The following is a 13,802-nucleotide window of genomic DNA, read 5'->3' on the forward strand; positions in this document are numbered from 1 at the left end:
ACTAATAAACTCTGTTAGGCTAACTTCTAAACTTGACTCGCTTGCTTATGCTGCAATATTGCTTCAGGTTCCCTGTTTTATTGGTATTACTTTGGTTTTTACTCCCAAAAGCTAGCTGGTTGGTGTCCCTACCACCAGCTAAACCATGCAGTACTTGGCAAACTGCTGTCACATGATTACTGTGAGGCCATTGGCATCTCAACAGTGGGCCATTTTGATAGCTGTTCCTCTCCCTACACTTCGTAGCTTTGGAACTCTACCTTATATCTTTCCCAGTAAATATGATGTGGCATATTTGAAAAGAGATTTCTCATTCCTCCAAGATTTGTAAATATTTTTCCTTGTCTTCTTTTTCATTTTGTAATCCTCTCTATATTTCAATTGAGGCCTGGCCTTGACATGAACTTTTGTTCATGATTAGAACCCCTATTGTGAAAAAGAAAAGATACTGTACCTGAAACTCCTTAGCTTATCACCTGTATACAGTACAGCATGCCGCACTCTTTTCATGACATGATTTAGGTGAATTGTAATGAAAAATCTCTGTTAAGGTACTGTACTGAAACCTGGTGATGAGGGCTGTATTTGCTGCTTGATTGGAATGGGATGAACTGAGTGTTTTTAGGAAAGAGAGGAAGGGGCTCTGAGGTTATCTACATCATGTCCTGAGTTACATGATTTAACACATAGTGCCATATTTCAGGTAATGTGGTTGATGTTTAATTGGCTTATCAAAAAAAGAGGGAATGAGAACTTGAGATGGTGATTGAGTGGAATGGGGATGGAAAGAGAGCTACTGGGATGGAAGGGAGGAAGGCTAGACTTGTTTTCTTCAACCTTAATTCTTCTGATACGGCAGTCGCTTTAACTGGGGGATGTCTTGGAACACTGAAATGCCTATGCTTTCCATGGATGTGGTAAATAATGGGGTAGCAAGGGATACAAATGAATGTATTTTGCTAGCTGAGGGGATGCAAATCATTTGACATTTTCTCGGACATGATTAAGATATATATTTAAGTACACACATACCTTAAATTGAGGTGATATACATCATAAGTAAAAAAGATATTCTTGTAGACATTAGAAATATATACTGGTACACCACCGATTTTCTGGCACTTTTGGTTCCAAAGCCTTGCCGGATTAACCATTTTCCCGGACCAACCATGGTCATGTAATGATAATTCATCAACACACCTCTAACCCTCTAATTATACATCTCCCATGTGTCTTAAAGTATACTATGGACTGCTAGAAATTTAGATTAAACAAATATTAAATGTTTGAGCACCCTAAGATGGTAAGTCTGTCTTTAGATTGTTTGAATCCTGTGGGGTCTTCTTCATCTTCTGCTGTTAGTGTTTTCCTAAGTGTGCATTGCGAGAATAATGCAGTTTCGTCTGCATTATACACCTGCTTAGGACTGAGGTGCTCATCAGCTACAAGTTTCGCAAGTTTATCTACATACTTGTTAGGTCCTTCGTGGTTTGCATACCGCTTTTCTCCACACACTTTATTCATGGAAATTCCATAATGTTCTTGAATCTTTGAAGCCATCCTTCACTATAGTCACACTCATGTTGTAATTTAAGTTCTTTATGGAACAACTTAGCCTGTTCCATTATCATGGTACCTGACAAGTCCGCTACATCACTCTGATGCTCTCGAAACCATTCCATCATCACTCAATCGTGCTCGATACTCTTAACCATCTTTCATAGTTTTTCTAATCATCATTTGCTTCTTGGAATCACTGTCTGTATCGAATTTCAGTATTTTCTCCCTTTGCTTCTTTATATCATAAACAGTTGATGAACCAATACTGTAGATGTCACACAGCTAAGGCACCGAAACTCCACATTCTATTTTTTTTAACAGCTCTACTCTATCTTAGATCGATATGGACTGGTGTTTGTGTTTGACACCACGATTGACACTCTCATAGGTCTTAGAAGCCATAGTTAGGGTTAAATTTGGGAAAAATAAGCTAAGAATCTCACAGAATTCCAGTATCCACCAAGTGCAGTGTAAAGAATGTAAATAGGTGTGCCCAACACACAACGCCATCTGTGGCCGTCCAGTAAACTAGTCTGGTGGCCACAGTAATTTCAAGTTCCCTCACGTAATTTTGTTCGGACTAAAGGAGGTGCCAAACTGTCAATTGCTGGAAATTTGGTGGTGTTCCTGTGATTGTTTTCCCAGTCTATCACACATTGAAGCATAGTGTCAGTGTCAGAAGCTGATCAAACAATCTCTGAATATATTGTGTCATAAACTCGAAATGTACTTGGTTTAAAAGCCTCCCAACACTGAAGAAATAGAAAAATCAATACAATGGAACATGTTAAGAAAGTATATCTTGAAAATTTGCCATACCCCATGAAAAGAGATAGAAAGGTTATTCATTGTTCCACCAAGTGTAATAAGAAATCTGGAGGTGACAAGCACAGAAACAGTTAAAAGAAACCTAGATGAATGGCTAAAAACAACTTCAGATATGTCCACGTCTGGTAATAATATGGTTTGCATGGCAGTAGAGGAAAGTAGTATTATTAATCAAGTAAGATATATGGTGGGCATCATGTGTAAATGTGAATAAGAGCAAGGTTATTAGGTGCAGTAGGGTTGAGGGTCAAGTCAATTGGGAGGTGAGTTTGAATGGAGAAAAACTGGAGGAAGTGAAGTGTTTTAGATATCTGGGAGTGGATCTGGCAGCGGATGGAACCATGGAAGCGGAAGTGGATCATAGGGTGGGGGAGGGGGCGAAAATTCTGGGAGCCTTGAAGAATGTGTGGAAGTCGAGAACATTATCTCGGAAAGCAAAAATGGGTATGTTTGAAGGAATAGTGGTTCCAACAATGTTGTATGGTTGCGAGGCGTGGGCTATGGATAGAGTTGTGCGCAGGAGGATGGATGTGCTGGAAATGAGATGTTTGAGGACAATGTGTGGTGTGAGGTGGTTTGATCGAGTAAGTAACGTAAGGGTAAGAGAGATGTGTGGAAATAAAAAGAGCGTGGTTGAAAGAGCAGAAGAGGGTGTTTTGAAATGGTTTGGGCACATGGAGAGAATGAGTGAGGAAAGATTGACCAAGAGGATATATGTGTCGGAGGTGGAGGGAACGAGGAGAAGTGGGAGACCAAATTTGAGGTGGAAAGATGGAGTGAAAAAGATTTTGTGTGATCGGGGCCTGAACATGCAGGAGGGTGAAAGGAGGGCAAGGAATAGAGTGAATTGGAGCGATGTGGTATACCGGGGCTGACGTGCTGTCAGTGGATTGAATCGGGGCATGTGAAGCGTCTGGGGTAAACCATGGAAAGCTGTGTAGGTATGTATATTTGCGTGTGTGGACGTATGTATATACATGTGTATGGGGGTGGGTTGGGCCATTTCTTTCGTCTGTTTCCTTGCGCTACCTCGCAAACGCGGGAGACAGCGACAAAGCAAAAAAAAAAAAAAAAAAAATCATGTGTAAGCCCTTCCTTTTGGTATGTAGGTACAGATTATATTATTATACATAATTGCTGTTTCCCGCATCAGCAAGGTAGCGCCCGGAAACAGACAAAGAATGGCCTATCCACTCATATACACATATATGTACATAAATGCCCACATACGCACATATACATACATTCCTATGAGTCCATGGGGAAATGAAACATGTTAGATTCCCAAGTGTACTTTCGTGTAATAATCACATCATCAGGGGAGATACAAGAAAGAAATATAAGTCACTTGATATGCAATGAAGAGACATAGCTAGGACTCCATTTGGTAAACGAGTGACTCTCCAAATGGAGATTAAGGGCATCCAAGACAGGCAACAAACGTATCATAAACTTATTATGTGAACCAGAAGGGGAATTGTTTACAAGTTTTATCAATGATAAAGTTGTCCAATTTGTATAGGTCTTCACTGATATTAAGATTATAATTCTTTGTGCATTTAATGATAGAGGATTCAGTGATGTTTCTCGTGTTATGGAATTATAGTTGATAACTGAGATGGCATTACTCCAATCAGTACAATGATCATAGTTTTTAACATGATTAAACAAGGCATTTGATTCTTGCTCTGTTCTAATATTTGTGTTGCTTAAGTCCAATAGAAAGATCCTTACCACTCTGCCCAATATAAAACTTATCACAATTTCTACATGGCACTTTATATATGCATCCTGGAGAATTTTCTAGTGAGTTCATGATTAAGATATTCTCTATAGTGTTATTGTTGCTGAAGGCAACATTTACATTAAAGGATTTAAGCAACATGGGAAGTAAAAGGGAGAACTAAAAGATTCTTAGTGTCAGTGGGAGGTTTGGGCTCAACTTTATAAAATGATTTCTTTGCTAACTTAAGGGATTTATCAGTGAAAGGTCTAGGGTACTTTGACTTGAACCCAATGAGTTTAAGAAGATATATTCTATTGGGTCGAAGTTAAAGTGCCATAGATCTTTCATTGATAAAAACCTTAAGTTAGCAAATAAATCATGTACTCTTGCCTGACTCCTTCTTCCATTTCCCTTTTCAGAAATTTAAATACAAGGAGGGAGGGGGGTTCCAGCCCCCACCTCCTACCCCTTTTAGTTGTCTTCTATGACACGCAGGGAATACATGGGAAGTATTCTTTCTCCCCTATCCTATTATTGTCAGTCATGCTTTGCAATTTCACAGGGCTCTTTGACTTCATTGATTCTTAATATCTGTTCGTTTAAGTTTATCCCTGATATCATCTAATTGCTTCCTCATGCCCTTGATTTATTAAATATATGGCCCTTACTTGAAATTTAGATTTTTGTTTCTTATTTGTTTCAGTGTATAATGAACTGGAAAGCAGTTTTTACATTCATCATGACATCATCCTTCCTGCTGTCCCTCTGTGCATGGAGTGGCTCAACTATGATCCTGGGGATGAACATCTTAGACCAGGTACATCATGCTATATATTGTTACATTTCGGTGTTCATATGTCATGTATGTGTTGCAGGAAATCCCAAGGTGTGTTGAAATTTTTGTATCAGAATTGGAGGCTTTAGTTTATACTCATAAGATATGTAATTAAAAACATAATAGAATTGTCATAGAACAATGTTCTTTGAATTTGTAGTGTGAAAAGAAATAGATGACTAGAAGTGGACACAGAAGGAAACGAAAAATGCATAAAGAAATTTGTAACAACAGTGTTTGTGATCTGGTAGTAGATTTAAGAAGCTGACATTGTTTTTAAGGTGTAGATTTAATAAAAGATTATCAACTCAATGGGAGAAATTATTGATAAGGAGGAGACCTTCATATTTATCATGAGATAGTTTTTCCTTCAAGTAATTTAGACAACATTTTCTAAAGTAGAGAAAATAAGGCATTTGATTGAGATTTCATTATTGACATTATTTATGCATTCAAATTAGTTTTTGTATCTGCTTATGCATCATGATATAGAAAATTACGGATAAATTCATTTGTGTCTAGGCAGTATTAGTACATGGGCTAAGTAATTAGCATTTAAGATATAGTATTGATATAGGCCATGTGAATATATTGAGGTGTATCTCCCAAGTGAATGTTGTAGGAGGTACACAATTTGTGTTTTTCTGTTTCAGGCAACATGCTGGCTGTTGGGAGCATGTCACCAGTAATTGATGTTTGGGACTTGGATTTAGTAGATTGTTTAGAGCCGGCTTTCACTCTTGGCAAGAAAGAGAATAGGAAAAAGAGAAGCCGTGGAGTTGGACATAAAGAGCCAGTCCTCAGCCTTGCATGGAATAAGCACTTCGAGTGAGTTCTGTGTTACTGCCATCCAGAACACTGTCATATTTTCTCACATCAGGGTAGAGTCATAAAGACATTAGAAAGAGGACTTGTTCATAAAATATTGAAACACTATTTTACAAATAAGAAAATTAATGTATCCGTTAGACTTTCACCCCCTTGACCACCTTAATATCTCTTGAGTCCAGATGACACTAATTCACTGAGACTTGGCAAACATACAGCACCTTACCCATGTTGTGATGTCAAAGTTTTTGTAATGAAAAGTGTGCTCTCTGGCCTCTACCCTGATCATTCACATGCTCACACTTCCACAAGATAGGTCTGTTTACTACTGCTTTCTCCCATGAACCTTGTTTTTACCCTTGTGACTTGTACATCTGGCCCTTACAGATGTCTTATTTGTATTTTTGTATCATGTGGGTTTCGTGAATGGTGTTTTGTACTTCTTTTAGAGCTCCTTGGAATATACTGCAAATTGGGGCCATGCAGATCCCCATTTGATACTATTGTCAAGGGATGCCAAACCCATCCTCTCCACCTCATGCCTTCCCATCCTGGCTACCAGACTTAACCCCCTTGCCCTATGCCACACTGTTAGTTCACTTTCTCTTTTCTATTGGTATTACTTTGTGCTGTTTTGATACCTGCTTCTTTCCCTATGTGTTGAAGCTTTGGAACTCTCTATCACCTCATATATTTCCCAATAACTATGACCTGGCACTTTTCAAAAGACAAATCTTTCACTTTCTCAGAAATTTGTAACTACTTTCCCTTGTCTTTCCTTTTTTCACTTCATAATTCTCCATATATTTCAATTAAGGCTCAGCCTTGATATGGACTTTTGTCCATGAATTCAATATTAAAAGAAAAAATACCTCCCTTACCTTAGGTGGGAGGGTATCAACAAACTGTAGGTAGAATAAGAAATTATTTTGTAAATATGAGTAGTGTAAGGGGGACAAGAGAACAAATGGGATGATTAGTGATAGGGAAGTAGTAGCAGGCGAAGAAGAGGTAAAGAGGAGATTGAGTGAGTATTTTGAAAGCCTGTTGAATAATAGTGGCAGAGAGGAGGACATATACTGAGTGAGAGAGTCATGGTGAATAGTCTGATGAAAAGAGATAAGGTGGTTAAGTGCTTGCATAAGATGAAGTGTGGCAGCATGTCTGAAGTGTTTAGGATTGCAGTTGAGTTTTTAAAGAAAAGAGGTGATATTTATTATTATTTAGTCAGGATTTTCGGTGTGTATGGGCTAAGGACTGGCAGAATGTCTTTATAGTACCATTTTATAAAGGCAAGCAGGACAAAAGTTAACGCTAGAATTTCAGAAGTTTATATTTATTGATGATACTTAATAAGTTGTATTGGAGTCGGGTGATGTATGTAGTTGGTGGCATGTAAAGAGAATCAGTACAGGGAAGAGCAGTGTGGCTTCAGAAGTGACAGGATGTGTAGACCAAAGTTTTGCTCTGAAAAAACTTGTTAGAAATAATTAGAGGAAGAAATTTGTGTGTGACATTTGTGGATTTTGAAAAAGTTTCATGAATATATGATGTGGGAGGAAAACTAATGGAAGCCATATGGATTTTCTGTTAGAAGAGAAAGGAATGCATAGAGTAGGAAGTGAGAAGGATCAGTGGTCTACACGACTGTGGATCTGCATCAAGGACGTGTGATGTCACCATGGCTGTATGGTCTGACTATGGACTGGATAGTAAGGAAGGGAAGCTCAAGGGTCTTGGAGTGAGGGACAAGTTTTTAGTATGTTTAGAGTGAAAGGGGCTGGGTGTTGAGTCAGTTGCTGTTTGGAGATGATGTGACTATGGTTGCAAGCTTGAATGAGGAACTGCAGAAGCAGTTATATGAGTTTAGGAGCTTGTGTGAAAGGAGGAAGTTTAAAGTTGATATAAATAAAATTAAGTGGTGAGATTTGTCAGGGGAGCAAGACACATTGGTTTGAGTTGAGTGGAGTGCTGTATGTATCTGAGAGTGGATATGGCTGCAGAAGAAATTGTGGGAGCTGAAGTGAACCAAAGGGTTTGTGAAGACGCATTGGTCATAGGTGCATTGAGGAGTATGTGGAGGGAGAGATCACTATCTTCCAAAGGCAAAGATGGATACACTTAATAGTGTATAGACCTGACAGTGCTACTGGAGTGCAAGTCTTGTTTGAGAACAGTATGGGAGCTTAATCATATTGGAAATAACAGTTTAAGAGAGAGGTGTAGCTTCACCGCAAAAGCACTTAACCTCTTCAGTGAAGTTCCGTAAGGGGCAGTTCTTTCTCCAACCCTCTTAAATCTTCATAGACATCCTCTCATTACCTCCAACAGATTGCAACATGAAAGTCATCTTATATGCAGAAACCACATAGTTACATCACTACATTACACAGAACACCATCCATTCTAGGCTTTACTTATAATACACATGATATTCATTCTCCACTTCAGAAACTTTACTCAAAACAACACAAACTAAATGCTCAGAACAAAATTTAGACAAGAATGATAATTTTTAAAATCCTTTTCAAACAGTCCATTTGCTCCACCCAGAAATATTCCTCACCTGCCTGGTCTTCCATCATCTCATGAATAGATATAACAAAGCCCCAAACTACAAACAATAGAGCACTCAGAACAATCACTATCTGTCAAGCAACCATAGATACTCAACTCCTACACAAATGAAACAAAGATCCTCTCAATACAATCCCACCTCAACATGCTCAGCTCCTAGTTCTTTACAACAGCATTAAACCCTTCCTACTCAAACTAATCCATAACCATACCTAACCGCCGGTCCTCATCTATCAGCCTAACTTTATCTCTGACACCTTTTCCAATTGGAATTCCCTCAAGGGGGTGGCCACGGCAATAGAGTCTTGTGAACTTGTGAACTCAGGTGCTACTTCTTAGCCTTTAGTGCCTCACCCTTAACAGGCCACTGGCAGAGGGAAACTCTAGCGCAGTGTTTGCATAGGCTTCTACTGACTTTTGCCCACTACTTCCACTTAATGCTTCTTCCTAAATGTTCCTGCCTACTACTTCTGTGTACTGCTCATATTTGTCAAAAGGCAGGGCTAGCATAAAGTGCTCACCAAAGGAAAATCTAGAGTCTTGAAGAATGAGCTGTGTGAGTTAAATGTAGTCAAGTGTTACATGCGACAAGTAGAGATTGTATGTTTGTGGACAGAAAGCCCATCCATGCCTCACACTCAGCAACCTCTTATCACACCACCAGTAAACTCACTGAAATGACCTGACAAGCACTCAACACCTGCTCTCCCAACCAACTCAGTCTTAAACACTGTCCCTTTGCACTGTTACTTTTAGCTGAAATGACACTATCGAAGCAAACATGAGTGATACTGTCCCGTCTATGCTCTGGACATCACCCATCCCAGCATTGCAGCAACCCAGTTTAGTGCATCCCATGACCTTTCATGCCCATATGCTACTACTACAATGAAGACACTGAACATACACTGTTCAGTTTCCCTGCACTCTCTCCACATAGATACACACACAACATCACAACATTTTATGATCTGTGGTCCCACTCAGTGGATATAGCTGGCTTTTTGGGAGCTGCAGGAGCTCCATAAAGATAGAAAGGACTCCTGGGGAGACTTGAGAGAGAAGTCCCACACTGATGAGTGTGTTTAGGAGATAGTGGGAAAGAAGGAAGTCGAGAGTTAGTATGAACAGAAGTAATGTAATAAGGTGTAGTAGGGAATAAGACATGATGGTATGAGTTTGGGTTTGAATGGGGGAGATCTGGAGGAAATGCATTGCTTTAGGCACATGGAAGTGGCCATGGCTGCATGTGGAATCTTAGGTACTGAGGCAAGTCATGTGGTGGAGAGGGAGTTAAGGTCCTGGGTGCATTGAGATGCATAGAGTAAAAGGACACTGCCTGTTAAGGGAAAGTTGGGTGTGTTTGAATGTATCGCACTCCTGACAGTGTTGTGTGGATGTATGTCTTGGGCATATAAACAAAAGAAAGGAAGAGGGTGGACTTGTGACCAAACCATTTCAAAACACCCTCTTCTGCTCTCTCAACCACATGCTTATTGTTATCGCACATCTCTCACCCTTTCATTACTTACTCGATCAAACCACCTCACACCAGATATTGTCCTCAAACATCTCATTTCCAGCACATCCACCCTCCTCCGCACAACTCTATCTATAGCCCACGCCTCGCAACCATATAACATTGTTGGAACCACTATTCCTTCAAACATACCCATTTTTGCTTTCTAATATAAGGTTCTCGACTTCCACACATTTTTCAATGCTCCCAGAACTTTCACCCCCTCCCCCATCCTATGGTTCATTTCCGCTTCCATGGTTCCATTGCTGCCAGATCCACTCCCAGATATCTAAAACACTTCACTTCCTCCAGTTTTTCTCCATTCAAGCTTACCTCCCAATTGACTTGTCCCTCAACCCTACTGTACCTAATAACCTTGCTCGTATTCACATTTACTCTTAGGTTTCTTCTTTCACACTCTTTACCAAACTCAGTCTCCAGCTTCTGCAGTTTCTCACCCAAATCAACCACCAGCCCTGTATCATCAGCGAACATAACTGACTCACTTCCCAAGCTCTCTCATCCACAACAGACTGCATACTTGCTTCTCTTTCCAAAACTCTTTCATTCACCTCCCTTACAACCCCATCCATAAACAAATTAAACAACCATGGAGACATCACGCACCCATGCCGCAAACCAGCATTCACTGAGAACGAATCCCTTTCCTCTCTTCCTACACATACAATGCCTTCCATCTTCGATAAAAACTTTTCACTGCTTCTAACAACTTACCTCCCACACCATATATTATTAATACCTTCAACAGAGCATCTCTATCAACTGTATCATATGCCATCTCCAGATCCATAAATGCTACATACAAATCCATTTGCTTTTTTAAGTATTTCTCTCATACATTTTTCTTTATATTTTTTTTTTTTTTGTCGCTGCCTCCCGCGTTTGCGAGGTAGCGCAAGGAAACAGATGAAAGAAATGGCCCAACCCACCCCCATACATATGTATATACATACGTCCACACACGCAAATTTTAATGTAGGTAAGGGAAGTCAGCAAGTTAGATCCGTACTTCGGGAAAAGGATTGGCTCTGAGGATTGAGCCAGTTGGGCCTGTGCAGGAAGCGGGCCTGGGTTCAGGCGCAGGACGGGACGAGGTGAAGGAGGTTGTGGTGGTGGTGTTGGACTTACTTTTGGTGTTGTTGATTTTGTGTCCAAGTCCTCTGCATCATCACAGCAAAGTTCTTCTTCTTCTTCCTCCTCACCTGCCACCCATTGTTGGCACATGTCTGTGTTGCCCCTGTACTGTGTTTCTACTACTGCTACTTCTTTTTCTGTGCTGCTGCTGATGCTGTCATATGACATGCATACACGCGTGCAGGCAGGGCTGTAGTAGTCGGGGACAAGGTGCAGGCAAGCAAGGCAGTAGTAATGTGTCTGCGTCTTTGGTGTGGTTGCCTAAGGTGAAGGAAGGAAGGGTGTGGAATTTTGTGATGCATGGCTTGTCACTGATGATACCGATAGTAATAATAATAATAATAATAATGATAATAATAAGCAACCCCCCAACACTTTTTACTGCTACAGCGACAACTCTGGATCCAGTTCGGACCGGCGTTTTATCATGATGAAGAAAGACCCTTCCGTGGAGCGCACCAGGCTGCGTGGTCGTGTTCTCAAGTTGGTGGCTGGGCCTTAGTTCCGTGGACCTACTACTACTGCCAGTTTTTGATATATATATTTCTTTCTTTCATACTATTCGCCATTTCCCGCATCAGCGAGGTAGCGTTAAGAACAGAGGACTGGGCCTCTGAGGAAACATCCTCACCCGGCCCCCTTCTCTGTTCCTTCCTTTGAAAAAAAAAAAAAAAAAAAAAAAAAAAAAATATATATATATATATATATATATATATATATTTTTTTTTTTTTTTCAAACTATTCGCCATTTCCCGCATCAGCGAGGTAGCATTAAGAACAGAGGACTGGGCCTTTACCTGACCCAATTCTCTGTTCCTTGTTTTGGAAAATTAAAAAAAAAACGAGAGGGGAGGATTTCCAGCCCCCCCGCTCCCTCCCCTTTTAGTCGCCTTCTACGACACGCAGGGAGTACGTGGGAAGTATTCTTTCTCCCCTATCCCCAGGGAATATATATATATTGACGTTTGTGTGAATAAATTGTACATTTCCTTTTCCATAGCCAGAGGTTGAACCATTATGTGACATTCATTTTTTTCATTCATTTCAAGCTAAAAGTTTGTTTTCTAAATTGTTTCTTACATTTTTCATATGTATATATATGTATGTGTGTGTGTGTGTGTATGTGCGTATGTGTGTGTATGTGTGTGTGTGTGTATATGTATATATATATGTATATTATCCCTGGGGATAGGGGTGAAAGAATACTTCCCACGTATTCCTCGCGTGTCGTAGAAAGCGACTAGAGGGGACGGGAGCGGGGGGCCGGAAATCCTCCCCTCCTTGTATTAACTTTCTAAAATGGGAAACAGAAGAAGGAGTCACGCGGGGAGTGATCATCCTCCTCGAAGGCTCAGAGTGGGGTGCCTAAATGTGTGTGGATGTAACCAAGATGTGAAAAAAGGAGAGATAGGTAGTATGTTTGAGGAAAGGAACCTGGATGTTTTGGCTCTGAGTGAAACGAAGCTCAAGGGTAAAGGGGAAGAGTGGTTTGGAAATGTCTGGGGAGTGAAGTCAGGGGTTAGTGAGAGGACAAGAGCAAGGGAAGGAGTAGCAATACTCCTGAAACTGGAGTTGTGGGAGTATGTGATAGAATTTAAGAAAGTAAAGTCTCGATTAATATGGGTAAAATTGAAAGTTGATGGAGAGAGGTGGGTGATTATTGGTGCATATGCACCTGGGCATGAGAAGAAAGATCATGAGAGGCAAGTGTTTTGGGAGCAGCTGAATGAGTGTGTTAGCGGTTTTGATGCACGAGACCGGGTTATAGTGATGGGTGATTTGAATGCAAAGGTGAGTAATGTGGCAGTTGAGGGAATAATTGGTATGCATGGGGTGTTCAGTGTTGTAAATGGAAATGGTGAAGAGCTTGTAGATTTATGTGCTGAAAAAGGACTGATGATTGGGAATACCTGGTTTAAAAAGCGAGATATACATAAGTATACTTATGTAAGTAGGAGAGATGGCCAGAGAGCGTTATTGGATTACGTGTTAATTGACAGGCGTGCGAAAGAGAGACTTTTGGATGTTAATGTGCTGAGAGGTGCAACTGGAGGGATGTCTGATCATTATCTTGTGGAGGCTAAGGTGAAGATTAGTAGGGGTTTTCAGAAAAGAGGAGTGAATGTTGGGGTGAAGAAGGTGGTGAGAGTAAGTGAGCTTGGGAAGGAGACCTGTGTGGGGAAGTACCAGGAGAGACTGTGTACAGAATGGAAAAAGGTGAGAACAATGGAAGTAAGGGGAGTGGGGGAGGAATGGGATGTATTTAGGGAATCAGTGATGGATTGCGCAAAAGATGCTTGTGGCATGAGAAGAGTGGGAGGTGGGCTGTTTAGAAAGGGTAGTGAGTGGTGGGATGAAGAAGTAAGAGTATTAGTGAAAGAGAAGAGAGAGGCATTTGGACGATTTTTGCAGGGAAAAAATGCAATTGAGTGGGAGAAGTATAAAAGAAAGAGACAGGAGGTCAAGAGAAAGGTGCAAGAGGTGAAAAAAAGGGCAAATGAGAGTTGGGGTGAGAGACTATCAGTAAATTTTAGGGAGAATAAAAAGATGTTCTGGAAGGAGGTAAATAGGGTGCGTAAGACAAGGGAGCAAATGGGAACTTCAGTGAAGGGCGTAAATGGGGAGATGATAACAAGTAGCGGTGATGTGAGAAGGAGATGGAATGAGTATTTTGAAGGTTTGTTGAATGTGTCTGATGACAGAGTGGCAGATATAGGGTGTTTTGGTCGAGGTGGTGTGCAAAGTGAGAGGGTTAGGGAAAATGATTTGGTAAA

The 13,802-nt window shown here is 40.5% G+C and overlaps 1 protein-coding gene across 1 annotated transcript in view; it reads left to right on the top strand.

Annotated features, from left to right (window-relative positions):
• Nucleotides 1-13,802, top strand: part of nclb (no child left behind) — a 343,194-nt gene that overhangs the window by 103,577 nt on the left and 225,815 nt on the right. The window contains exons 6-7 of the mRNA XM_071667808.1: nucleotides 4,818-4,931; nucleotides 5,603-5,777. Of these exons, the coding sequence (XP_071523909.1) occupies nucleotides 4,818-4,931; nucleotides 5,603-5,777 (289 nt within the window). The remainder of the gene's footprint in view (nucleotides 1-4,817; nucleotides 4,932-5,602; nucleotides 5,778-13,802) is intronic.

Source organism: Panulirus ornatus, chromosome 12 (genome assembly GCF_036320965.1).
Source record: "Panulirus ornatus isolate Po-2019 chromosome 12, ASM3632096v1, whole genome shotgun sequence".
Classification (NCBI taxonomy): Eukaryota; Metazoa; Arthropoda; class Malacostraca; order Decapoda; family Palinuridae; genus Panulirus; species Panulirus ornatus.